The 26,953-nt window shown below is 41.3% G+C and overlaps 3 protein-coding genes across 6 annotated transcripts; 1 reads left to right on the forward strand and 2 right to left on the reverse strand.

The window, feature by feature from the left end:
- Positions 1-4: 4 nt before the first annotated feature.
- ccdc92 (coiled-coil domain containing 92) lies at positions 5-8,193 on the forward strand. Of its 4 annotated transcripts, none has more exons than XM_026187218.1 (5): positions 5-66; positions 249-436; positions 3,047-3,219; positions 3,705-3,746; positions 6,353-8,193. In XM_026187218.1, the coding sequence occupies exons 3-5, from the start codon at positions 3,084-3,086 to the stop codon at positions 7,159-7,161; spliced, it is 987 nt and encodes a 328-aa protein (XP_026043003.1). In that variant the 5' UTR covers positions 5-66; positions 249-436; positions 3,047-3,083; the 3' UTR covers positions 7,162-8,193. The 4 variants fall into 4 exon arrangements, with proteins under 4 accessions (XP_026043003.1, XP_026043004.1, XP_026043005.1 ...); XM_026187219.1 differs by having other exon boundaries at positions 6-66; positions 246-436; XM_026187220.1 differs by having other exon boundaries at positions 6-66; positions 299-436.
- Positions 8,194-9,245: 1,052 nt separating this feature from the next.
- Positions 9,246-13,347, reverse strand: chmp7 (charged multivesicular body protein 7). The gene is made up of 10 exons (XM_026187215.1): positions 12,726-13,347; positions 12,463-12,634; positions 11,959-12,144; positions 11,729-11,862; positions 11,534-11,582; positions 11,299-11,418; positions 11,117-11,215; positions 10,326-10,383; positions 10,012-10,227; positions 9,246-9,932 (listed from the first exon to the last, which is right to left on the reverse strand). Exons 1-10 carry the CDS (start codon positions 12,986-12,988, stop codon positions 9,877-9,879), a joined length of 1,353 nt encoding a protein of 450 aa, XP_026043000.1. The 5' UTR covers positions 12,989-13,347; the 3' UTR covers positions 9,246-9,876.
- Positions 13,348-13,581: 234 nt separating this feature from the next.
- Positions 13,582-24,194, reverse strand: lgi3 (leucine-rich repeat LGI family, member 3). The gene is made up of 9 exons (XM_026187214.1): positions 23,203-24,194; positions 22,346-22,417; positions 21,662-21,733; positions 17,987-18,058; positions 17,774-17,845; positions 17,299-17,468; positions 17,025-17,189; positions 16,839-16,929; positions 13,582-15,711 (listed from the first exon to the last, which is right to left on the reverse strand). Exons 1-9 carry the CDS (start codon positions 23,403-23,405, stop codon positions 14,982-14,984), a joined length of 1,647 nt encoding a protein of 548 aa, XP_026042999.1. The 5' UTR covers positions 23,406-24,194; the 3' UTR covers positions 13,582-14,981.
- Positions 24,195-26,953: the final 2,759 nt, after the last annotated feature.

Genomic DNA, 26,953 nt, shown 5'->3' on the forward strand with positions numbered 1-26,953 from the left:
CGCTCTCCCCGTAAACGGTGGCACGTCCGTAAGAGCTGCTACTTCCACATTTAATGACGTTTAAAGGTTAGTAGACTCTATTCTACTTTTACGTGAGCTGCTTAGTTTCAGCTCACGTAAATTCAAGCTGTGATTCTAACCTTTAACTTTAATGTAACTGGTCAAAAGTCACTGGTCTGGAACATTTTATGGTTGTATCGCTTAACGTTCAGGTTTCCCATGATGCACCGCTTTATTTTGTCTAGTAGCTCGGGGAGATGATAGGAAACTGACACAGCCACCCCTCTCTTTAACCCAGCGGAGGCGAACCCTTGACAGCAGCATCCTTGACATGCCCCACAAGGCGGACTGCGCTTAGCCGGTGTGGCTAGTCTGTTTATCCACATTTCCCGATATTTTAGAAGATATTCGACGGCCGAGTATTTTTAGCTGTAAGGTAAGCTCTCCGCCATATAACGTCAAGGTACTGTTGTAGCCTTGTTAGCAGTTAAGCTAGGCTAGCATCAATGAAAGCCTCATAGCTTACGTAGTTACCCCGTTTTATTCGAAGGAGGCTATCGGCACATTAAAATATATGTTTCGTTTATCTGAAGCTAATTTTTGTGTGCTTCAGTTTTATTTGGGATTAATCTAAACACACTCAATAAAACTACATTTTAACTTTTAAATTGTTTTGTCTATTCCACGTCAGAAAAAGCCTTAATGTCGTTAATAATGGCATGGCACCTGCTAATGTGTGCGCATTGCTGCAGGACTTTCATCGAAAGTACGGATAAGCCCTGTTGGATGTATTCAGTGTATCCCGAATTTACCTGACCACCTCCACAAAGCTAAATAAAACCCCATCTTCATGCTAGGATTGGTCGGTTGCTTTGTGCGTGCAGCAGGCTGTTTTTGGGTGATTGTAAAGTGTGGTTTGGTGTGACCCACCAGAGAAAGAAAATGTACTGTTTGCTGGACACTGGTCAGCTCCTCCCTGGACCACAGTCGCACATAGCATTGGTTGCAAGACAGCCTTTGTAATGACCCCTTGAAACGCAGCAATGGCATCCAACAGCACGCGGAGTCAAAAAGACCACATAAAGTGGGGTGTTTTGAAGCCTTTCACTTCCACCGTTCGCCAGGCCTGATTTACGACTTTCTCTTATTCTTCGGTACAGATAAAGAAGGTCAAGTCGAGAATTAAGTCTCTGGATGAAGATTAACGTTAAAACAATGATCCTCTGGCAGCTACCGCCAGGACCAGCGGAGGCTTCATTTCGGGGTGCTGTCCGCAATGCAGGTGCTGAAATTGAAAAAGTGTCGTGGAGCGCAGTCTAATAACACGTAGCGTTATCTGTCCTGTTGCAGTTGCAGGCGTTGTTTGTAGTTAGACCACTTAAGCTTTAGCTGCCTCTGTTTTCCTTTTAATTCTTTTGTTGATGACATAAACATGACTCTATGTGAGGACGTGATTATTGTGGAGAGTAACCCAGACTGCATCTTTCCATAAAATACAAGCAACAGATTTAGAGAAGATGCTGGAAGGGAAGCTTCTGTTTACAGTGTGGAATCCAAGGTTGAAGGATGCACGTTTGCGTGCAGTTTCAGCATCATTACAGGGCGTGACAGCGAAGGAGTTATGGCTGAGGATAGTAGCTATTTGCTAATGTTTCGTTCTGCTGCTGCAGTTCATTGATTATTTATATTCTCTGTGTGGGGAAATACTGGTTGCTACATTAGGAAAAGAGAGTCAAGTAAACACGTTCAAATGGCAAGGATTTACATCTTAGAGGAACTGTCTTTCTTTAATTCACTGAGCATCCATACACTTTTTGAATCACCTCCATGCTATGGCATGAGCCATATTACTAAAGTTGGCAGAGGTCACGTCTTTGCAAGCGGAAAGCTATCAAAGCTATTCTAGGAAGGAGATGGGATGAGAGATATGCTTGCAGCGCAGGGTCTACCGGAAGGACCGCACATTACTCATCAATAATAGATTATCTCCTCAGCCTTTGTGACACACCCCCAGCTGTATGTGCCAGGCTGTGTTTTGGTTATCACATGTTTTCATGGCAAAAACACACAGGCGCGTGAGAGCTAAAACTAGGGAGCATGTTAGGTCAGGTGCATGGGATGTATTATTCATATAAGTTAGATGATGTAAGAGTGGGAAGCTCAGAGATGTTTTATTGAAACACACTTATGATTGCAGTCAGAGGCTGCCTCTGTATACAGGAGGGGATTTTAGCGGAGATCAGTGTTCTCTGAAGCCTCAGCACAGTTTAACAGAGGGTGGAGATATTGAGACTCGCCTCTGGAGACAAGGATGTTCAGTGAAGAGAGTGTGGAAGAAGGTGGGGCAAGCCACACCCAGTGTCACTCACCGTGACATCTGTTAATGTGTTCAGCTTTGATTTAGTGTTATGACTGATGGTGTTATGGACACTTAATGAGAGCATTATGTAATAGAGACATATGTTATGCTGTTTCACTGTTGGGGTCTGTTAGATATTCTGAATTTGAAAGACTCTCACAGAGGAAAAACATTTCCACTGCGTCGCTTTATCAAATTACAAGATAATATGTAAATTGGATTAGTACGTATTAGATTAGTGTTACCTTTCAGATGCCTTTTTTAAGGCCAGCAGGGCCCACTCTGTATTATAAATCAATAGCCTAATTTCAGTGATTGGTCGTTAAGTACAGCAAGCCATTACTGGCCTTTCTCTGCTATAGTCTTATTCTAGCATTGACCCAGGCAATAATGATATCCGACACAGCTACTGTGCATAACAAACAACAAACAGAGTTGCCGTTTTTGCCTTTGGATGATCAGTTTAAATGTAAAATGCCCTTCTTTGTAAATGGGGTTAATGGTATCATCCCGTATTGGCTGGTTTGCTTAGAAAGCAAAGTTAGACCGTATCCTAAATCTCACGTTTACAGCCAAATGGGTGAGAATTGATGTGATTACTTTTTTTATGGTCTTCTTCTCTGTCTCTCTTTTTTTTTTACTCTCTCTGTCTCTACCTCGTCTCCTTTCTGTCATGTCCGCCTGGAGGTTGCGAGGCCAGTTGTGTGTCCGAACAAAATCCACCATGGCGTCAGCAAATGTAACACTGGAAAATCAGTTGCAGAGTGCACAGAAAAACCTGCTCTTCCTCCAGCAGGACCACGCCAACACGCTAAAGGGGCTGCATGCAGAGATCCGCAGATTACAGCAGCAGTGCACAGGTGAGAAGGGCCACAAGTAGGACTTCACGCTGCTGTGGAAGACCAACACATTTAATCTCAACTGTGGTAGGGAGTGCTCATGAATTTAAAACAGAGGCTTTTGCTGAACCTAAGCTTATGCCTGGAACTAAAGGTCAGCAAGATGATGCGTTTCCAGTGCTAAATATGTCTGAAAAAATATGGAGACTTACTGGCAGTAATAGATACACGCAGCAGACATAAATATGGTCGCCCAGGAAAAGGAGAAAACAGCATGATCTGCCCCTGACTTCCTGTATCCAGGGCTAACCTGTTTACTAAAGCTGACGATGAGCTCTCACTAATCTTATTAAATGGACACTGCCATATGGAAAGCACAGACATGTTTTCCCCAAACTTGCTTTGCTGTTAATTAGTATGTGAGGAGCATGCTGTTAGATAGCTGCCCTGTTCTAGCCTCATGTAGCGCAGGCATTGTAAATAACCCTCTTCTTTTTCTTTCATAGACCTGACGTATGAGCTCACTATCAGAAGCTCCGATCCCTCAGGTAAGCATCATTTGTAGTACACAAGCACCAGTTATACCACTGGCATTCAGCGTTGTTGTCATGAGTTAGCGATGCCATTAATTTGTTGTGGAAAGGTGATTACTGCTAATGCTTTACACACTGTTTTTCCCAGTGTGAGCCCTTTGGTCTAGCCCTTTTCTTTTTAGACCAGTCAGTCTTATTAGTTCAATCTTCTGACATGACACTGGTATTCTGACAAGAGAAGCTAAAAAAACTGTTTCAAATTATACTCACTTCCCCCAGGTAAAATATTTTTTTATTCTTTGTCTTTTGGGTTTTAGAATGATATATTACATTTTCTGTAACTACTTCAAACTGTGCAGCACAAAACCCCCACAGCAGTAAAGGCTGTAAATCAGTGTTTTTTCCTTTGAAATAGAGGTCTGTGTCAGTGGACAGGCCTGGGAGCACAGCACTCTCCCTGTTCCCACCCAAGAAGTATTGCAGTGTGGGCCTCCCTGCTGTTTATTGCAGCTCCCATTGCTCATTGCCACCTGCCCCTCCCCCATAAAACCAGGGCCATGACATGGTCTGAATCACATGCTGCTCCACAGCTCAGCCTCAAAGGCACCTGATAGGCGGAATACAATTTAATTTATGTACAAACTATTGATGGCCACACTGATGTGTGCAAGTGAGTATGTCACCAGGAGCACATTACGTAGTTGGTGTCCTTAAAGGCCCAGCCTCAATCAGTATTGTCAAGGCCTCCAGTCAGAAGCACTATCATGTTAGTGGGGGACATCTCAGAGATTGGAGTGCAGGAAATGAGATTATGTGTCACAGCACTAATGCACACACTGCTAAATGCTCACTTTAGCAGGGCCCAGCTGTTCTAGCTGTAGCAAACATGTACCAGCCACTCCTTCAGAAAGTGAAAAAAATGATATAACATTGCTGTAACCACCCCTGTATTTGATTAGACTAAATGAAGGAATTGCAAAGGATTGAGGATTTCTACTGAATAAAAAATACACAAATGTGCTTCATTCCATATTTTTTGCACATATACAAACATAGCTATACATTGATTGTACCTGGGTGGGGCAAGGCTGGGTGGGGGCAGCAGTGATGGAGATCACATGGGAGTACTCTGTCTACCAGAGATGTAATGTGAAACAGGAGCTCTCTGCCCACTGCAGATGAGTCTCTGTAGGATCATACCATCTCTGTCAGCCTATAGTCAGCGTCTGCACTTAATGCACTAATGATTAGTCCGGTGGTCTTTGTTTTTATATATATATATATATATATATATATATATATATATATATATATATACTCTTAAGTCATTTTTAATATTTTGCTGCCAAGGAGCCAGACTTTCTTGTAGTTTTTTAAAGTGGTGGTTTGTTGTTATTTTTTGTTTGTTTATTTTGTCATTAATCATTCAAGCATAAAAATGGTAGCTAAGTCAAGGGATGAACCAGCAAAGAAGCTATTTTAAATTGTATCTTTAGGCACTTTGTTACTAGCAGTCACAACAACACAAAATTTCTTCCAGTTTCTTTAGTTGTGTAAATGAAAAATGCCAAAGACTACACAGTTTAAGAGAGTTAAGATTTACATGAGTATTTTTGCACCAACAAAGTGATTCCCAAAGAGCTGTTAGCTGAAAACTTGGCATGTCTCAGCATGGTGTGCAGTGTCCTTAAAACTGAACAAGCAGAGGACAGATAGAAGAAATGTTAGGTTTTAAAAATGATCTACACTAAATAAACAGTATCTGAAAGTCGTTTCCAACAGAAAGACCTGTCTTGAGACCTGAGAGATGCATCTGACTCTTCATTTGATTCATCTTCTGTTCACTGAAGCCTCATCAGAAATGATGTCAGTGGAAGTGCGTCTGTCAAGAAGCTGTTATTAAGCAAGGGAAATGAGGACAAAAGGCTGAAGAATTGGACTGATAGTCAGTGGCAACAGGTCTTTACAGAGTGATGATTCCAAACTTGAAATTTCTTTAAAATTTATTTTATTTATTTTTGTTCAAATGATTGTCGGTATGTACGGAGGTATTCAGGATAGAGGGACAACAGAAATTGTCTACAGCCGTAAAACACAGTGGGGGCTCTGTCATGGTTTGGGGCTGCATTTCAGCAAGTGGAGTTCGGGATCTCATCAAAATTGATGCAATTATGAAAGCAGAAAAGTAGAATACCATTGCAGCACCATCTGGAGTAACAACGTACTAGCAACAGCTTTATTTTCTTTATTTTTCAGATCCCAAACAGATTGCTAATGCAGTCAAAGCATAGTTGGATAGAAAAACATAGAATGGATTGGCCTCATTAGAGCTCAGACCTCAACATTATTAAGACTGCTTAAAGAAAATTTCAAGAAAGCTTGTCTAAGAGAGTTCAGGCTGTGTTGAAGAATAAAGGTGGTCATATCAAATATTGACTTTCATGTTAGAATTATCAAACTATTTTTCCTTTTATTCTGTATTTACATGTATGTTTGCATCTTTCAGTAATTGCTGCACTATTTCCTATTTTCCTGTCAACATATAAAGGAATGTTGGGTGGCTTGAGACTTTTGCACAGTACTCCATGTAAGAGCTGTTGGGTTTTTTTCTGTGTGTGCAGACAGCAGCGAGGCCCGATGCAGGGAGCTGCAAAGGAGGTGTGAGGAGCTGGAGGCCCAGTTGAAGAAGAAAGAGGAGGAGAACACAGAGCTTCTCAGGGACCTGGAGCAAAAGAACGCCATGATTTCTGTCCTGGAAAACACCATCAAAGAGAGAGAAAAGAAGTACCTGGAGGAGCTTAAGATGAAGAGCCATAAACTGGCTGTTTTGTCTGGGGAGTTAGAGCAGAGAGCCAGTACCATTGCTTACCTTACCTCACAACTACATGCCACTAAGAAAAAGCTGTTAGCCAGCAGTTCCTCTGAGGCCAGCCCTAACGCCAGTCCTGTCACCTCGTACAAGCCCACGCCTCCACCGGCCAAGGACAGGCAGCCTGAAACCCCACGTCGCCGCATGAAGAAGAGCCTCTCCCAGCCTCTACATCCAGAGTTGACAGAGGTGTATCGCCTTGGAGCGGACGGTAGACGGATGGTGCTGCGGGAGACAGTGGATGCCATGCCTGACCCAACACCCTTCTTGCAGGCAGGCAGAGAGTCTCCTGAACCACAGGTAGTTCGTGAGCGGCCTGCTGTCATCCCTCCCATTGCCCCTGAGCGCTCACATGCTCCTCCACTGGGCGCTACGGCAAGTCCGCGACACAGCCCCGCACGGGACCGTCAGTACAGGGCTCACGTGGGCGTGGCACACCGCATTCCACATGGCACTCCTCCCTTGGCTCCGCCACAGGCGGATGTGGAGACTCTGGCAGTGGACCAGGTCAACGAGGAGAAGGTTGTTCGGAAGCGCTCGGGAGCCGACAGGACAGTTTAACACTGCACTGCAAACCTGCACCTTAAATGCACATCTACTGTATACACACCACACTGCAAGAACAAGAAGCAGCCTGAACCACTTTGTAGCCTGCTTTTGACGCAACACTGCAATATTAAAAAAGAAACTATGAAAGTATATTATGATTTGGTGATGGTATTCCATTAGGACTTTTGTTTTTTTTCATATACAGTAGAAATGGACTACTATAAAGCATGCCAAATGTTTATTTACTGTACACCCCAGTGAGTCCTTGTACTATCACACATTGACTTTTTGCTTAGGCTTTCACTTCATTCTGTCTTACATGGTGCACACAACAAATTCTTAGCCAAATATCTGCATCAGTGCCTGCTGAACCAGTTTTACCATACACGAGCTCCATAATGTAGTCATGGCTAATAGTTATATTTACATATCTCTGTCTTCTTCATCTTCTCTGGACATATCAACAAACTGTATAACAAGCTGTGTGCAGCTGCTTAGGATAGAGCTGAAATAATTAAACTATTACTCCCTGAATGTCTTTCATCTGCTTGTGATATCAGTATAATAACAGCCCTGTAGGTATGAGCTGTGTAATATGCAATTAGACGATTGGCAGTTGCGAAGGTGAAAACTGGACTCTCATCTTTTCCTTTGCTGACTGGGAAAAACAGCAATAGGCGTGAGAGAGAGAGCGACAGCGAGTGCGTGTTTCTGAGAGACAGTGTAAGCCACTGTGACAGCTAAATTTTAGTTTCAACATTTATCCATTGATGTTGTCATGCAAGGGCATTTTTTTCAAAAACACTGCTGTAATAGGATTTTTGTGATATTATTAATTGTACTTTATAAAAGCTGTACATTTGTAATGAATTCCTTTTTTTTTATTTATTATTGATTGTAGGACTCAATAGAAAGTACAACAACACCTCAGATATTCACTGTAGTTACACCACCAATGTGACGGTAATTAAAATCACTAAATAATCTGCTTTTCACTGTAAGGTGTACTATACAAAACAGTACAATAAACAATAAATGATTTTTTTCAAAGGGTTACTGGGTTTCTGTTAGTGGCTGATGGGCCACACTGAAAGTGTTCTCCATGATCCAAACTGTGGCTGTTTTGCACACCTGTCTACACCAGCAGCCATGCAGTCACATGACTATAACTCACAATACCATTGTTATGCTAGACCCATTTACAGTCTGTTGTTCTTAGATTTAAACAAAAATAAAAACTGAATCACATCAGGAAAAAATCTGCCTTTTTATACTTACCTGTGTATGTACTTCTACCAGACACTAGGTGTCCCAATTTTTAAAAGAAAATGTCACTGAAGGGATATTAGTCACTGTATGAAAACAAAGACTGCATTACATGTAAACAATACCTTAAAAACATAAGTCATAGACCAAAAAAACATTTGTAAAACATAATATTTTACTTCAATGATTTGGTTGTAAGAACCAGTTCTTAGGGCAAAAATGTTACTTTAAGATTAAATGTATACTTAGTCTTACGAGTCTCGAGTTTTGCTGTAACATGATAATAGGATCAGAATTTGGCACAAAGACATGAAAGCATGAATATATCCATTGAGCCTGTGGTGGTGTGAAAATGTGCAGGATATTTACTGACACACTTAGGCCTGTTAGTACTAGCTGAGCATCCTTTAAGTGCCACAGCCTATCCTTAGTATTGTTGCTGACCAGGACCACAGTGTACCTATAGTCTGATGGCTGCCTCCAGCAGGTTCACTGTACTCAAAGGAGGTCCTGTTAAAGTGGCTGACGAGTGGATACTGTGTGACAGAAGTTTTGGAAAAGCTAGTAATTTCCTAAATATTTACAGTACAACTATATTTAGGGTCATATTTGATGCAAGAAGTAAATTTCCTAGTGGGCCTTCCTGTGCGGGCTTCCCTACCCAGTCCAGAGTGCTTTTGTGGTCAATTCTAATAGAAAAATGCTTTATGTCTGCCCAATTCAAATTACACTTGTTTATTCTCCGTTTATTCTAGAGGCGGCTCCAAACAACTACTAACTGTCTCCTTTGCACAGCCTGAGCACAGGGACCGACGCATGAGCACCACAGATGAGTGATTAAAATAAATTTTATTTTTGATATGGCATATTTGGTTAAACTCACTTAAGGTAGGCTTTTCTCAGTCTTTACAGGTACTCTGTATTGAGACTAAATGCAGTTTTTATAAATCATTTGGCATAACATTCTCTTTCCTTTTAGGTTCATATTTACAATCCAAAAGGCCACTTAATGCACTTTACAGGACTGCTATTGATGGACATTTACACACAATAATAAACACACAATAAACAACAAATACAGTTTGTTTTCTTACTCTTCTCAAAAATAGCATAAAATGATGTCCTAGTGGTGACATACCAAAGAACCAGTTTCAAGGGGTTAAAACGTTCACTCCTGACTTGAGAGCATTTGAAAGCGCTCAAGTTAAAAAGTGCACAGAGGGGGAAATATATATATTTTTAAAGTCCTTTTTGGCATGCCCCCACAATAAGGAAATTTTTTTTTTTCAACGACAAATGACAGAAAGTGCTTTGTTGTCAACGTGGTATTGGCTTCACAATCCCTCAAATCACTACTGAGTATTATTTTAACTTGTACGAACTCGCTTTAATTTCTAAGAGCTTCACTTTGTCTTGATATGCGATGAAGACCTTCAGGCTTGCCACGTCTTGCCTGCTCCGTCACTGTGCAGGATCTAATATCTTGGCTGGCGATGTCAATTTCTTCTTTTGAAAGCCTGGACAGAGAAATGACTGTGTTTTATTTCAAAAGACTTACAACAAAGCTGGATAGAGAACAAAACTCAAAGTGCAAACCTGAATCTGTAAGAGTCAACTGATTTAATTCTTCCTCCAGCTGCTCGGTGCTAATATTCAAGGGGCGTTGAGGTATGTCGGGCAGAGAACTGAGGATGGACTCAGCAGAGGGCTGCAGATTGGTTGCTGGGACTGTGGGTAAACCGGAGACGGAATCTGGCTTTGAATCATTCAACAAAGATTTCAGTTCTTCCTCCAGCTCATCCATGTCTTCATCTACAGAACAAAAACACAAAAAGACATGATTAACTTAGAGCTCTATTAAAATCAGATATAAAGCATCTTGTAGATACAGCTCAAACAGAATGACTTACCTGCAGCAGTCACACCGCTGGATATAGTCTGGTTCACCTCATCTTGAGTGTCACATAACTGTTTACAGAGAGGATACATGAAGATCGTTAAATGCTGGAGTTAACTAAAGTGGATCTATTATGCCTTCTCCTTATGTTTTTGTCATTCATATATTGTTAGAGTGATGCATTCTCATATTAATTATGACTAAAGTTTCAAGTTATGAGGTCAGTCCACATGTACATTTTAAGAAAAAGTATAAAATAACCACTTAAGACTTTAGTCCAACAATAATTAAAGTAACTTAACCATGCTGTCATATAATAACACTGAAAAGTATTTTCTACCTGGGATGTGATCACATCAGTAATTTTTCAGAGTTGCACATTCCTAGTTGCTATCATCTCCTCCGCCATGGCCTGTTTGTACTCAGTGATGTTTTTTGTACAGTGAAAACACATTTACTTGTTGTTTTCATATTTAGCAGGAATTGTGCTTTGTTGGAGTTTTTTTTGAAGCAGTTCCCTTTTTAGGTGCTTTGTTATGCTGCTTTAGAGATGGTGGTGACTGTCAAAGTGGAGCCAATGAGAAATGATAATGTTATCAGAGTTGCTAAATTCTTATCAATTCCCATCCCTAAGTATATCTAATATCAGCACTGATACCACTACTTTTAACCTATAAAAGGCAGCTTATGTAGGGGAGAGCTGTGTGTCATCATCAGTTTGCAAATTCTGAACACATCATAATGAGTCCTACTTAAAAATAATAAAACATGCAATTAAGTTGAACATAAAAAGAAGTTGTGTACCTCCTGGATTTGATCCACAAGGCTCTCAGCGCGCTCCACAGTCACGTCTTTGAGAGAGAGCCTCAGGGCAGCCACTCCAGCCTGATATGCTTGCATAACCTAAAGACATGAGACAACAACCAGCTTGGTTATAAACAGCTGTACAATAAGGCTGTGGCAGCTCCTGTTAGTGTTGCCCTTACCATCTTATCACTCTGTGACTGGGCTATTCGATCCAGGATTTCCCTGATGGACTCCAGCTTGGCAAATAAGTTGTCTGCTCTCTTTTCTACCCTCTTGCGACCTCTCAAACACCTCAGTGCCTTTTTGGATTGACAGCAAACATAAATAGGTGCTGTGACTGCCATCGCATATTTGGTTGCAAGTGCTTAAATGACTTTTTTTTGGTTTTTTTAAACAGTCAACATTAGTAATAACCTGTGATTTCTTCCCTTCCCGCAGCAGAATCCTTGCTTCCTCTTTGCACCTGCAATTATATCACGTAAAGCAATTTCAGCAACAATCTGTCTTTCTGAATCACTGTTCCTAAAAAATAAAATAAAATTTAAAGAAATCTGATGACACGAGTAGCACACAAACCAAATCAATCGTTTATTATAAAATGTGAGTTACTTGTCAGCCTCGAGGCCCAATTTCTCAACTCGCTCTCCAAGCAGTTTCTCACTGCGCTGCAGCTGATAGATGCCTATGTCCACGTCACTAACCGCAGACACGCGGTCCTGTCCAGGTAGACAAAACTTAACAATCTGTAAGAGAAAACACACAAGGACAGAGAGATTCCTTACATAAAGATGTCGCTGAAAATGTTAAATGTGCAGATTGTTAATGGTGGGCAGACTTACCTTCTCGCCTTCGTGCAACGAAACCATGACTTGCTTGTCCCTCTGCAGCTGCAGGAGCGCCATGCATAGGGTGCCCTCATCAGCACAGATGTTAGAGGAGAGGGTGCAGAGATCTTGAAATGACACAATGGAGCAGCTTGAAAATTCACTGCTGCGATAGACCCTGAGTAATTCTGCTGCTTTCTCCTGGGGAACAAAAAGAGAATTTTGTATTTTAATGGCTGCAAAATACTGGAGAAATGGAAAGAGAAATCCCTCATCCTAGCTGCAATTCAAAATATGCAAGATGCATTTAATTTGGCTCACTAATATGCAGCATCAGGGCTTGACATCTACTGCAATATGAAACTTAAAGTGCATTATGGGAGATCAAGATAAGAAATGCGCACAGTAATAACTTAGAGAAGTTATTGACAGTATAACTAAAAATGTAAAGATCTCAGTGGCTTGAATGTATGGATGTCAGCTGCTATGAATATGTGAACTTTAATGAGAACAACAAACCTTTACTAGTTCAATGATGACAAAAGACTCCTCCAAATGCACCCGGCTGCTACCCAAAAGAGCCGAGAAGGTCCACTTTAGAGGCTTCACTAGCAGCAGACCCACACCCCAGGACAACCAGCCACAGTCCACATTAGCAGCAAACTCCGACTCCCTCTGGATCTTCCCGCATCTGTCCGCCGAAAAAGAAAAATACAGACAATCTAAGTAGACTGACCCAGACTGGCAGGCTTAGTGAGGGGGGGGGGCAGAGATTCACTTACGTGGCCATGGACTGGATGACAGTAGCCAAGCCAAGCGGTGACTTTTCTTTTCTCTTGAAGATTTTGTTCAGTTCCTGCAGATTGACACAGACGGTGCGGCGGTCCTTGCAGCTCTTCACGATCAGAGCCGTCCAGAAGTCCATCTTACTGTCCCAGTCCGTAGTGTTGACGTCTCGGTTCTCCTTGAAGTCGGAGAACATAAAATTCATCCGCTCATCGTCGTCCCATTCGAGGGGGAGCGTAATTTCAGCGGAGTTCGACATTTGTAACACACAAAGCTAAAGTTTCAGTAAACCTGTTTATCGGCTAGCTTGCTGTTTTTGCCAATCGGACAGCTGAAGCAGCTAGCTTAAAACCGAAGCAGCGTTTGGTTAGCTAGCAACATCCACCAGGAGCCCTTTAAAAAGAGCCAGAATATCACCGCTTAACGTTTAATAACATGTAAGTCCAGATGTCACCTGCTGGGTTAATCCTACCATTCACATGCCACCTGCCACAGCAAACTGAGCTGCTTAACCATTAATAAAATATCTCGCTAACGCGAGCTATCGTTTCACATTCCAACAACAACAATGTGTGGTAACATGAGTTCACAATTCTCAGCCGTACGGAGAGGCGGCAACAGTCGTTCCACTGCGTAAAAACGTCGGGGTGACCCACAGGGACACCCCGAACAACAAAGCAAGCGCCCCTTCAACTTGCTCATGAATGCTACGGTTGCGCCGCTTATGAGCATACGAGAGGTACGCAACGTCTCTTAATGGAGTCTATGGACATTACCCATCATGGACCAGATTTCACAGTGTAAATGAAGGTGTGTCCCAACGCATAACCACATAAAATACAAGACACAAGACTATTTGGAGCCCATATTTAATTAATTATAGGATTTAATTATACAGCCATCCCAGTCATGTGCAGATGTACACAGCAAGAATTAATACAGTTTGTGACTGTTCAAAGCATAGACTGCGACAGGATCTTGACCTTGTCTTATAATTCAGTGATTTTGTTATAGTTCCATAGAGAGTGTCGGATAGTTGGGAAACGTGAAAGGAGTTTAAATACCTGGGATCTACCATCCAAAGCAACAGACAATGCACAAGAGAGGTAAAGAAGAGAGTGAAGGCAGGGTGGAGCGGGTGGAGGTGTGAGAGGCAGTTAGTTTGGAGACAAGAAATGACAGAAAGACAGGAGCGCAAGCTGTCAGAATTAGAAATGAATACGTGGAGACAGAGTTAGAAAGGCGACGCTGGTTGGGACATGTGCAGAGTAGAGATAGTGGGTATACTGGACAAAGATGTTGAAGATGGAGCTGCCGGCCAGGAGGAAAGGTTCAGACCGCAGAGAAGATTCACAGAGGTAGTGAAAGAGGAAAAAAACAGAGGGTTGGTGTGACAGAGGGGAATCCTAGGGATGGGATGAAATGGAGGCAGATGAGCTGCTTTTGTGACGGGAGCAGCCAAAAGAAGAAGAAAGAGAGACGGTATGGTATTGCTCCCACAAATCCCAAAGTTGAAGAAAGAGAGACGGTATGGTATTGCTCCCACAAATCCCAAAGTTTTGTACATGACCTCCAACTCAGCCATGAAAAGCAGGGAAATCTGCAGCATAATAAAATCAGTGAATGTCTGTGTAAACTCATCTTATAAACATCATAAGAAAACCGAACTGCCCAATGCTCAAGTAGGTCTACGTAGTTTCTGTGTTTAGTTTGTTTCTCATGCGTCCTCAGATCTGCTCTGACACTTTGTTAGAAATGCAGATCCAAAACAGATCCATGAATATCTCATTTGTAAAGATAAAGATAGTCAAGGATTTATGTTATTGCATTGTTTTATAGAGATATACAATGTCATGCAAGTAGCTACTCAGATCAGCTAGCCAAGATGTTGGAAGTTAGAAAACTGATGAAGATTTACTGTCAATTGTACAATTACCAGTGAATGATCCAGTAGATGCACATGCATCTCATTGTCACATTAGTATGATATACAACGTAATCCAAAAACAACATTACCTGGAGCAGTGATGCAGCAATGACATGACACTTGTGTTATTAAGTCAAAGAACATGTTATTCTTTCAGATATCAAGGGATAGTGCATAAAAATAGTTTAAATACTCTTTTAATTAATTGCCTCGCTTAAAACATCAGAGGAAACAGCAGACTTTTATTTCCATGGCAAAAACAGTCTTTTACTCGTTTGGCACGTTTGACACATATCCAGGAACACCTCTTGTTGCTCGAACGTGTCTACTTGGCACTGAGATCCACCACCAGGTGCTGGTAGGCTAGGGTGTTGCCTTTGAAGCTGGCGGCAAGCAGGATATCCTTGTTGTCCACGGACACCAAATTGAACCCCCTTGGGGCTCTCATGTTGAGCTCTTGGAAGGGCTGAAAGCGCTGAGTGAGGTCATCCCACAGGTATACCCTGGAGAAGGAGAAATCGCTTCCAAGAATGAGGTACTGGCGAAGGCCCACGATGAAAGGGTACACTGCCATTGAGCCCCTGGAGGGGAGAGTCTGGATTTCCACAAAACGCTGCCCTTCCCAGCGGAGGATCTTGGAGTCACCGATGAAGCGTGTTAGACAGAGGTAAAGAACTTTCCTCACCCAGAAGTGCTTAACCATCTGTACATCGGCCAGCTCTGTGATCTGCGAGTGGAAAGCAAACTGTTTTTGGCTTCGGTTCCACTGGTAAACCACCGGTGGTTGAGAGGCGCTGGAGAGGATGAGATGAGGCTTTCCCCCAACGTCAAGGAACTCGACGTGGGTGTCTCGATGCCAGGGATGGAGGGACTGGTGGGAGTAGAAACCGTTGCTGTACCACCGATAAATGCTAGTGGAGCCCGCCTTGGAGCTGTCTGCTACCACAAAGTACCATTCGCCGTCCAGCTGGAAGGTCTCCACAAAGTTGGGCTTCCTTACTCGACTGGTGTCAATGTCTTGGATCTTTACAAAGCGCTGCGGGTCCTCTTCCCACCTGTGTTAGCAGAAATGCTGTCAGTGCATTCCCAAAACTTTAAACAATTAGCTCAAAAAGTTAGATGAGTGGTTCACTGACTCTTTTATCACATCTTTGATAAAGGTAAGAGCAGCAGGTCAGCTTAGCCTTGCAGAAAAGCTGCAAAGCATCAGTAATTTTAGGCTATGAGGTGAAAATATTTTGATAAAACCTTGTGTGACTGGTTGCTTCATCTGGCAGCAGATCACAGATCTGACGAGTCTGTTTTACATTATAAAGGTAAAAATACACCTGCCAAGCAGTATTTATTTTTCAAACAAACTGCAGCTTGTACTGCTGAACGCTCACTGTAACTGACAGCTTACTGCTAACACGACTGCTTCTTGCCACAAGCCACTAACCGCAGCCTTAGCTAGGGTGCAGTGTGGCTATTGAGAGGTGGGTCAGCTGTTTGCTCCTCTTGGCAAGTGTTGCGGACTGCAGAGTCTAATGAATGGAGCCTGAGCTACTCCATTTGCACTCTGAACTTGGTCAAGCTTCATCCTTGTACCTACCTCTCAGAAATCTTTTTCACTTGTGTGAAGGCTTTCTGCCAGAAAGGCTTTGCCAAGACAGGAGAGGTAGTACATAAAGAGACAAACGTGCCCACATTAGAATGACATAATAGTGGATAAATGGCAAATGCGGGTTTGAATTCCACAGTAAACCTAAATTTAGTGTTGATTTTTTTTTCAAAAGATCTGTGTTTCAGTTTTCAGACACAGTTTAAGAACCAAAAGTACTTGGATAAGTTTAGGCAACAAAACTATTGGTTAGGGTTAAGAAAGAATCATTGTTTGGGCTAAAACAGACCCCATTCACACTCTTAACCAAGTGTCAGAAAAACCTGGCATAAAGTTCTAAAGACAATATTGACCTGTGTGTGTGGATCTGTGGCGTTCCTGCACTATTTAAAGCTCCACTGATTCTCCCTGTTTCCCTGTATTTACTCAAGCTTCAAATTTACCCAGCAGATATTAGAGTGGAGTTACTCTCTCAAAAATAAAGGGAAATAAAGCACTATGTACTTAGCTGCTCATATTTAATATACTGGAGACATTTTACAGGTCACCAGTGGTATGTGAGAAATAACTAACAAATCTTACTTGTATATGTGAGATCCACCGAAAAGTTGAGCCACGACCATGTAAAGTGTGTTGTTAATCACCACGGGTTTGCAGTACACGGCGGAACGAGCTTCAAGAGAGACACACGGAAGTCAAAAAACATCAGGACCCGTTCCTTAACACAGCGCTGTACACACTCATATGCCTTCATCCTCAGCAACTTACAGGTAATGTTGTGAAACCTCCTGAAAACCATTTCCACGTGATCCCATATATACAGGGTGCAGAACCCCGAATCAGGCTGAGCAAAGGCCACAAACTGATCTCCATTGAACTCATAGGACTCAACTGACACAGAGTGGAAAGGGAAGGTTTCGTACACTGCAAAATCTGTAGGAGGAGAAACCAGAGGCAGCGTCATGGCCAGAGACATAAGAGAAGTCTAAGTAGTCAGTCAGGAGTTCAGTCTTAGTAGTCTAATAAAAGATTAAGGTTAAACCTGCACTGATGCAGTTGAAGTCTCGTGGTGTAAGGTCGCGGATTCTGCGTCCTTGGAATTCAAAGGGGCTGGCGCAGTAGATGGCGGGAACAGAAGTGTTGGTCTTCTCCATCCAGTCTACAAGCCACTTGATTTTACAGTCACAGCGGAAAGAGTTCCCACGCAGGTCTCTAAGTAGCAGGTGGGGATCAGGGAAAACATGTGAAGTTCAGTCTTGAAAGCTCAAACTTAAATCTTTCAGCAAAGAGTGCAAATCAAACAGTTCATTTTTTAAAAACACGTGTGTGTTTCAAACAAGAACCGAAATAGAAACAAAGCTCATGCTCCAGTCAGACAGCTCTGTGGACCATTTGGCTGCAGTGTGGCGCTCCACTGAGGCCTTGGGGGAATCTGAGCAAACCACTGTTCATAGTGACAGACTGTAGGGTCAAAGCACTCGAGATGTTGAGGCAGATTTCAGTGTGGGCGCACTTACAGATCTGTGAGGATGTCTAGATGTTTGAAGAGATCTCTGGGCAGCTGCTGCAGGTTGTTGTTTGAGAGAGAGCTGAAAAAACAGTTGTCATCGTGTCGTGATTTGTAGTAAGCAGTTGGCTGCGTTAGTTGCATAAATGCATAGATTATTAGCTCGGTCGTGTTGCTAAGTAACAGGTTCTTTATTGGAAAGCGTTACCAGAAAAGTACTCACAGATGAGTCAGAGATTTGAGTCCTCTGAAGGTATGCTTCGAGAGAGCCTGGATGTCGTTGTTCTCAATGAACCTGAGGAGGGAACAAATTATTCATATGTCACACAGTGATGTTAAACTCTGAAATTCAGCCATTCGTCATTGGACGGAGGCTGTAGCAGCAGCAGGGTTTTCAGGGATTAGTCAATTTTTTTCAAGGGCTGACTTTTTCTTTTGTGTTGTATTTTTTGTATTGGATGTATTCTTATTGAATGGTCCTTGTATTAACTGCAAGGAATTGAAACACTAAATGTTAAAAAATATATTTCCGTCTTAGCTTTATCTGATTAAAACCCACAGTCTTACAGAGAGCTCTGTGTTCAGCATCATTTGATCCTGTTCTGTCTTTGTCTATTGATATCCGAGGACATGCTGTACATCATATGCAGACTCTCTGGCTGGATATGATATTATTACTTTATTAGAATTCACAGCGGGTAGCGATGGTACTGGCACTGATGCAGGCCAGCAGCCTGAGGCATAGCCATCATGGAAAGCTGCACACCCCAGAGCATCAGCTAACGACTCTCTAAAGCTCATCGATTCACAGATGGCATATTCAGCTTGATCACACTGCAGAAGCAAAACACTTGCTGTCGCGGGCAAATTTATTTTCTGGTTTACTTTTGGCATTCTTTGCAATACTGCGGAATTCTGTGCAGATTACTGTTATGCACTTCACTGAGAAATAAGATGCCCTCTATGGAGGACCGTTACTGACTAAATGAATATATTTGGGATTGAATTAGTTAATTATTGTATAACATTGAAACTGCTTCTGTATTTATTTAGCTATATATTTTTTTCCATTGACTTTTATCCATCAAATTATTATCTAAAAGTAATTTGTTTACGTAGCTACTTAAGTACTATTTTCACATTGCCTTTTTATTTCCCCAAAACTGTTAATAAAACGTATTTCTGTGTTTTATTTTTACACTTTTGCTTTGCTATCTAAAGAGAAAAATGAATTCTTTAATCAAAGTGTGAAAATAAATATGGAAATGAATACAAATATAAAGAAATATAGACACAAACTGAAACAAACCTGCTAATGTCTCCTACATTTTATGTTGGGTTTTTAAAATTATTTATTTATTTGTTAGTTTTGCCGTTGTGGTCCTCCATATAAAAGACTTACTTTATAGACATAGTTTAATGAATCCCTGACAGCTCCAATGAAATAATTATTTTTAAACATAATGTAACAGTAGCACAGTAAGATTCAGTTTATTAGTTTGGAAAATATGTTATTTCTATTTAAAAAATACAGCGCTGTGCAAAACTCCTCATTTCTTTATGTTTTACCAAGAAATGGGAGGGGCAGCGATTTATTGAAATGGGCAAACATAAAAGAAATATGGAAATGGAGTATATAAGGAAAACACAATATATATTTATACAATGAAAAATCAATATTTGGTATGATAATAGTTCTCCAGGCTTCTTGAAAGACATTCAAAGTTCTTCTTTGGATGTTTGCTGCCTTTTGTTCTGATCTCTGTCACCATGATCCCATGCTGATTCAATAAGGTTGAGGTTCAGTGGTGGCCAATCCATGACCGATACTGTTGCAGTATCTTTTACCTGTCCAGGTATGTTTTCACTGCATTGGAAGTGTCATATTTTGAAATTAATTCTTTTCTGAACTGTCTGCTATGACTGGAAACACACAGTGTTATGACTGACACAGGGACCAGTCAGGAAAGTAGAATATAGAAAGGTTTGTGAGAAAAAGGAGGTCTGAGAGATTTTGGGATACCAACTGACTGTGAGCTTTGAAAGTAATGAGCAAAATATTTTTTTTCGCTTAGTTCAATGGCAATCCATTAAATTTAGACTTAGTGATGATCTGTTCTGCAGAGTTGTGTACCATTTGGAGCTGATGAATGAGTTTTTTAAGTAGACCGACGAGAATGGCATTAAAAATAATCCAAAGAAAAAGGCGTAGTCTGGAAATGTCACACAGGTGGAAGAAGGCTGACAGTAAATAATCACTGAGGTGGGCAGCAAACGAGAGAGTATTGTCCAAGATGAATCCAAGACTTTTGACACTTGTACAAGTGTGGACCCAACAACTATCTATAGAGACAACAAAAGGGTAGATTTTTGAAAGAGATTACTTTGAGCCAATAAGGATAACTTCACTTTTATTGCCATTTAGTTTGACCTGATTGATTGCCATCCAAGTGGTGATGGCTTATAGGCAGGTGGTGGGGATAAAAGGGGGAACGTATGTGTTGGGTTTTTGGAAACATAAAGTTGTGTTTCATCAGCATAGAAATAAAACTGTATTCCAAAATTAGAAATAATAAATTATAAATAAATTCTGAATAAATTATGAAAGTATTACAAATTATGAGTCCCAGCATCTCTGAGGGACACCATGTGTGAATGAGGCTGATAGAGAGCCTTGAACAAACTGTTTCCTGTTAGAAAAGTAGGATGTGAACCATTGTAGTCCTGTGTCCTGGATTCCAATGCTGGCAGTCATTCTAACAGAGGATGGAGAATTATATCAAAATTGGGACTGAATGTCAAGGAGGATGAGGATGATGAGAAGCATGGGATCTAATCCAAAAAAGAGGTCACCAGTGATTTTAACAAGAGCTGTTTGAGGTTATTGAATATAAGGTTATTCCATTTGTCTCATCCAAGCTGAGTAATTTGTTGATTAGGCAGTATCTGTAAGTATTGAGCCAATCTACATGCACAGGCAATTCAATTTTCTTAGACAGCCTTTTGAGTCATCCCACAGGTTTAGGCTGGCAGAGCTCAGAGGTTGATCATGAAGAAGACTCTGACAGTGCGGGTTTTAAATAGATCCAGCGAGTTGAATGCACAGGTTAAACTGTAATCATAGTCATTTACCAAAGCAGCAGCAGAAATAAAGGGTGAGGAAATAATTAAACTGGTGAGTGTGGTGAGATTAATGCTTTTGAGGGGGAAGTGTCATGTTTCTGTTGAGATTTTTTAGAGGCAAAATATTGTCACAGAGGGTAAGCTTTGATCTGAGATGGGAAACTCCACAGCATTAAAATGAAAAGGTGTGACCCCAGAACGGCAGACTAAATCGAGCATATAGCCCTTAATGTGGGCAGGAAGATGAACACATTTTCAAACAGATCTAACAAAGATTGAAGCTATCCAGGGTGAAAATAAAATCTTGTCCAGAAGCATCAATAGCTTTATTAAGATTAATATTAAAATTATATCTGTGAGTAACTACATATAGGTCAGCAAAATTGTTTAGTGAGTTTGGTAATAAAACACTAAACAAAGAAAACAAAATATTTCAGGTACAAGGACTGAACTGAAAATGAGAGAAAAAGCAGCCAATGTCCAAAAAAAACAAAGAAACTTTCAAAAGACTTTCAGAAAGCCTGGAGAACTATTGATCAAGACCACTTTGGGAAATCACAAGAAAATCTGGAAGCAAAATATACAGAAATGAGGGGTGACTGGAGATTTTACTATACAAACTCTTGTTTTAAAACAAAAACCAAAGATACCATTTTTGTTATCAGTGCATATAAGACAGTAAACTGAAATATGATACTACAATGAATTTTATTGCTTTAAAGACTAAATTAATAAAATAAAAGTAATTTGCAAATGAGGAAAGTGAGACACTCACAGGTACTGCAGGTGAGCCAGACCAGCAAAAGCATCATCAGCTATAGTAGTGAAGGTGTTGGAATTCAAGAGTCTGCGCAAAGAAGGAAAAGTTAAATCACCTTACTGTTAGAGTTCTACATGTCCAACAACAGAAGACACAAAGCAGCTGGTTGCCATTTAAAGTGTTAAAAAAAAACAACCAAAAAAAGCCAATGTCCTGCTATCCTAAAACGATTTGTCACAATTTCAGTGTGTAAATCTCAATGCAAGGCAAATGTTTTGAACAATAACACATTAGGACTATAAGGAGACGCACAAATGCAGATGTGCACACGAGCGCCTTACTTATGATTGCATCTGAGGACATAAAGGCCCTTTTGTTTAGAAGAGCACAAGTGAAGGGAGTCAGTCATTGGCAATGACACTGATACAGAGCCACTTAACCCTTATTACTTGCGCTGTCACCACTGTTTTCAATAACCATTCATTTCTAGTACAGTGGCTCAAGTCCTTTCATTGTCCCTGCTAAACAAAAGATGCCCGCGTGCTGTATGAAAGCGTACCTGTGTGACAAAGCGCCGTGACAGCGTGTGTGCGTTTTATAAAGGGGGTAATAGCTGTACACTGGTTGCTTGAGAGCTTGTGAGTCAAAAGTTTGCAATGTTGTGCAGTTTTAAGGGTGTAGCGTGGTCAGGCAACTCACAGGAACTGCAGCAAGTGAAGGTGTGAGAAGGCTCCCTCAGGGATCGTAGTGAAGGCTGCGTTCACCATTGTCCTGTGTAGACAAACAACAGCAGATGTCATCAGATGTGTCACACGCCATGTTTGTGTCTAAGGGTTGAAAACACCAGATTTTTAATATTTCTTTGTCATTTTATAAGCCTGTCATCTTTGCCTGTCATGTGCTTGCAGCTTGAATTGCAGTCGTGGCTGCATCATTCGATAGGCCAACAGAACTTTACTTTTTTCTCTTACTAAATGAGGGCACCACCACCAGCCCGTGCTCTTCAATTCCCTTGACCCAACAGTCAAACACCAGTGATGGGGGTTAACATCATCAGCGCCTTGTAACCTTTTCGGTGAAACATAACCTTGCCCCAGTCAAGCTTTCACTCCTCATTATTTGTGCTCCATTTACCGAGCAGCTCTCTGTGCCCTCTTCAAGATTAAATCTCTCAGAGGAGAAGCAGGTCTCCTGCAGTGAGAGAGGGGAGCTATTGTTAGTATTCCTCCCTGGAGCTTGATAGGATTTTTACTGCCATGCTCCCTCAACTAAGTTTACCATGCCTTCGCCGTAAAGGGACATTATTGTCACTGTTACATAATACTGCCAATGCAGAGGCGAGCTGCATTGTGAAAACATCAGCAGGAGACGCACCTTTGTTCACTTTAAAGTAACTAAAAGGCAAGCGAGGGGTTTTTCATGCATCATTACATAACGCAGGGTGACATCAGTGATGTAGCCGTCGGTGCCAGCCTGCAGACTGCCGAGATTTCACACAGGTTAAGATAAAGATGCTTCTGCTGAGCGAGAGGGAAACATATAAACAGAGAACTCACAGAGAGATGATTCCAGGGGGGAAACTCTTGGGGATAGCCTTGGTATCCACACAGAAGGCACTGTCTTTGGTGCAGGAACAGGTTGCAGGGCAGCGGGGTATCTTTGGGGCTCTCCTGCTGTCTGACTGCCCCGGCAGGCAGAGAAACAGACACAGAACCGACAAGCAGGCTAGCCTCACCCATCTTGGTCCGATTTCCAGCATCGTTGGTCGGGAGGAAAGGGGAGCTGTCTGAGTGAGCTTCTTCTTAAAGTTTTAGATCAGTAGCAAGTGGCGTGTTTGAGAGGCGGTGGTCAGCCTGCCTACAACACAAGCGCACAAAAGACAGAGAAAGAGAGAGAGAGAGATAAGATGGGATGTGGGTGAGAGAGGAAAGGAAGGTAGAAAGGAGGGCGAATAAGGGTAAGCCTGTGTATCCTCGGTGGGCGTGGGTGCTCTGCAGCCTCCCTGGATCTGTGCAGTCTTTTTCTGTGTCTCTGTCAGGAGCTGCTGCCAGGATGCACACTGCAGGAATGATGAGCGAGGCTGCTTTCTCTCCACCAGGACCTGTTTGCAGTGCCGCTGACAGTGAATTATTTACTATTACGCATGCAGAAAACCTCTAAAACAGCGGCAGCAGCAGGGAGAGACGGGATAAAGATGAGAGGGTCTTGTAGAAGACGTCTCATCAGGTGCAGAATCCTGTCAAGCTTCTGCAGTCAGGAGAGCAGACAAGGAGGCATCAAAGACACAGGCAATATGTGCGTGCATGACTTCATGTGTCAGTGGTTGTATGTGTGGGAGGGTGTTTTTATTCTGTCTGCTTCTAAACAGCAGCCAGTGCTGAGATTTCTCTTATTTTGAAGGTATTAAAATAAACATGACTCAAAAAGAAGGAAGAAAAAAGTGAGAAGGAGAATATGAATGCTACCCAATATACAGAAGTGTATTATTATGTTATGAAATAATCTGAAATGAGTTTCTCAATCTCAGCAGTCAAATGTGTAAGTAAACAGGAAAAAGTGTAATCAGTAACAACAATGGCTGAAAAACAAACCCTTGTTTTTTGTGTGTTATTGCTACAGATTGTTTATATGGTGATACACGTTGCTTTAATATATTCAAATACATAATGCAGGTAATGGGGATCAGAATAAACAAATGTGCAATTACAAATATAAGAAAAGTGTACTATTTATTTGTGTTGACACAACTAAAACCACTGTCTACACAGCAATTACCCTAAAAGTAAGTTCCATCACCTAATTTTTTAGGTGAGCTTTAGATGTTCAAAAAAGCGTTTTCAATTAAATAATAAATTGAAATCTTGATTGCTTAAATGTTGTAAAACACATGCTGCTAAATGCAATAAAATGCACAATGGGAGCTGTAAGAGTCTCTCTTTGTGCCTTTCTACAAAAACAAATATTTTTTTCTCTAGAATATTTTCATTTTGTTTATCAAAAGAAGTAGCAACAGGATTATGAAGATAATCATCTAATATCTGATAAACATCAGATTGCCAGCGTGAATTAGACGCAATCCCTGTCAAACGCAGTACTGCCTCCAGACACCAGGTGGTGCTGTTGTCAATAAAATGTACAGCATGTTTAGGGCTGTCAGCTGCACTGTGGCCAAGTAGCTGGTGGCAGGGGCTGCAACCTCAGTGCCAGGCATTACCAGCTTTCCTGCACAACGACTCTGTTGTCACAAGTGCAGAGACCCTGCGACGTGCTGTCTGTCCAGGTCTCAGCACATTGTTCCCAACCCAGACGCACAGCATGTGGTTTTAATCATCTGATTCAAAGCAGCAGCTCTTTGTACTTTTTTTTTTAAGTAGAGGGTAACTCTTAACAGACACATGTAACCAAAAGTGTGATTTTGCTTTTGTTTTTTCAGTCCCATATTCTCTTCTGATTTACTGTGTGAAACACAATCAAACCCATTACTTGATGTCCAAAAGCAGAAAATACCAAAAAATGTCTGAATGGGGCATATATTTGTTTTGCCTTGGGACAGTCTGATTCATATCTATGAGCAGCTTCTAAAGAGTGTAGTGTTTTTGAAAATCTTCAAACTTGTGAAGCTGCAGCAACAGCTTTCGAGAAGCAGTTACAAAGTTGGGTGGTGTCTCTTTTGTGCCTCATCCAGTTTAGGAATGCCATTTCCTGTACATTAGCTATTTTTATTGTTTATTTTCTTTTGTACTCCATGTGGCGTGTTTGCACTTGTCTCATTTTTTTTGTGCTAACTGTATTTGTAGATTTATGCAAGTTATGCCAAGTCAGGAGCAGTTAAGTCCTTGCAGAGCTCCACCCAATCCGAAACCTCCGGTGGGAACCAGCATAATTGCATGGCATAAAGAAGGGAGCATGAAACAGCAGCTGGAAACCCTAACATGGCCCATGCGGAGGAATCTGAAATGCCGCTGAGCTTAATCCACAAAATTCTCCCCATACAAGTGTACTTAGTAAATCATAGGTCTCGGTTTTAAATACTGTTTTGGAAAAATGTGCTGTGTGAATTCAGTCGATCATGACATCAGAGCATGCATGATTTCAGTGTCTTAAACAATGAACCCTTAAAAAATTAAACACTGAATTGCTTTGTTTGCCAAGACATAGATGAGAAGTCTTCCAGTCAGCTTTAGTCATGATGTGAGTGTACCCACAGCAGGCTTTTAGTTCGGCTTAGAACAAAGTATCACTCAGTTTTAGAAGTGCATCAAAGTGGCACCGAGCTTACAATCTACAGTACTGTGCAAAAAAAAATGTCGCCCCTCATTTCTTTATATTTTGCTTTGAGAAGTGATGTTGAGCAATAGTTCTCCAGGTGTACTGCAAAGTTGATCTTTGGATATTGGCTGCTTTTTCACTCATTGTGAGTCCAGTCCTTGTATCTGACCCTTTCTCAAAGGAATCTTTTTTGTTTGTCAAGCCACTTAACACTGACCTGTGGCTCAATCAAGCATTTAAAAAAGGCACCTAAATCAAGGGATTGGCAAAGAAGCTAATTTAAATTGTATCTTTGTTGTTAGCAGACTAAATTATTTATTCCAAATTCTTTAGTTTAATCCATGAAAAAAATGCCAAAGATAACACAGTCTGACAGCTTTAAAATATTATTTTCTTATCAACAAGATTACTCACGAGGACATATTAGCCAGAAACGTGGCTCGGGATTTTAGGGTGGAGTGCAGTGTGTTTTTAAAACATTCAAATTGTCAGCAGTATTTACAGAGGAGGTCAGGGGAGAGGTACAGCAGTGTCTACAGCCATATGTAAAACACAGTGGAGGCTCTGTCATAGTTTGTGCAGTCAGATTTTGATTACCGGTAACCATGTAGTACCAATAAGTGTCAGATTGGCAGTGGTTTCATCCTTCAGCATGCTAATCATCCCAACATACTGCTAATGCAGGAAAAGCATACCTATAGAAAAATACACACACGTATTATTGAAGCAGTGTGGCTGTGTTGAAGAATAACTGTGGTCATACCTAATATTGACTTTCAAGCTTATTAGAACTTTGCAAACTCTGTTTTTTCACATATATACTGTATACATACATGGAAATCCGTGTATGTTTGCATGTTTCAGTAAACTGCCGCACCTACTTCCTATTTCCCTAGCAAAATATAAAGAAACGAGGGGTGGGTCAAGAGTGTTACACAGCACTGTGAATCTCAACAAGAAGCAAATAATACTACAGCTTTTGTGTGTGTGTCATCATTTGTTTAATATCACATCTCTACCCATTTTTAGCCCTCCTTT

The sequence above is a fragment of the Astatotilapia calliptera genome, chromosome 12, assembly GCF_900246225.1.
Source record: "Astatotilapia calliptera chromosome 12, fAstCal1.2, whole genome shotgun sequence".
Taxonomy (NCBI): Eukaryota; Metazoa; Chordata; class Actinopteri; order Cichliformes; family Cichlidae; genus Astatotilapia; species Astatotilapia calliptera.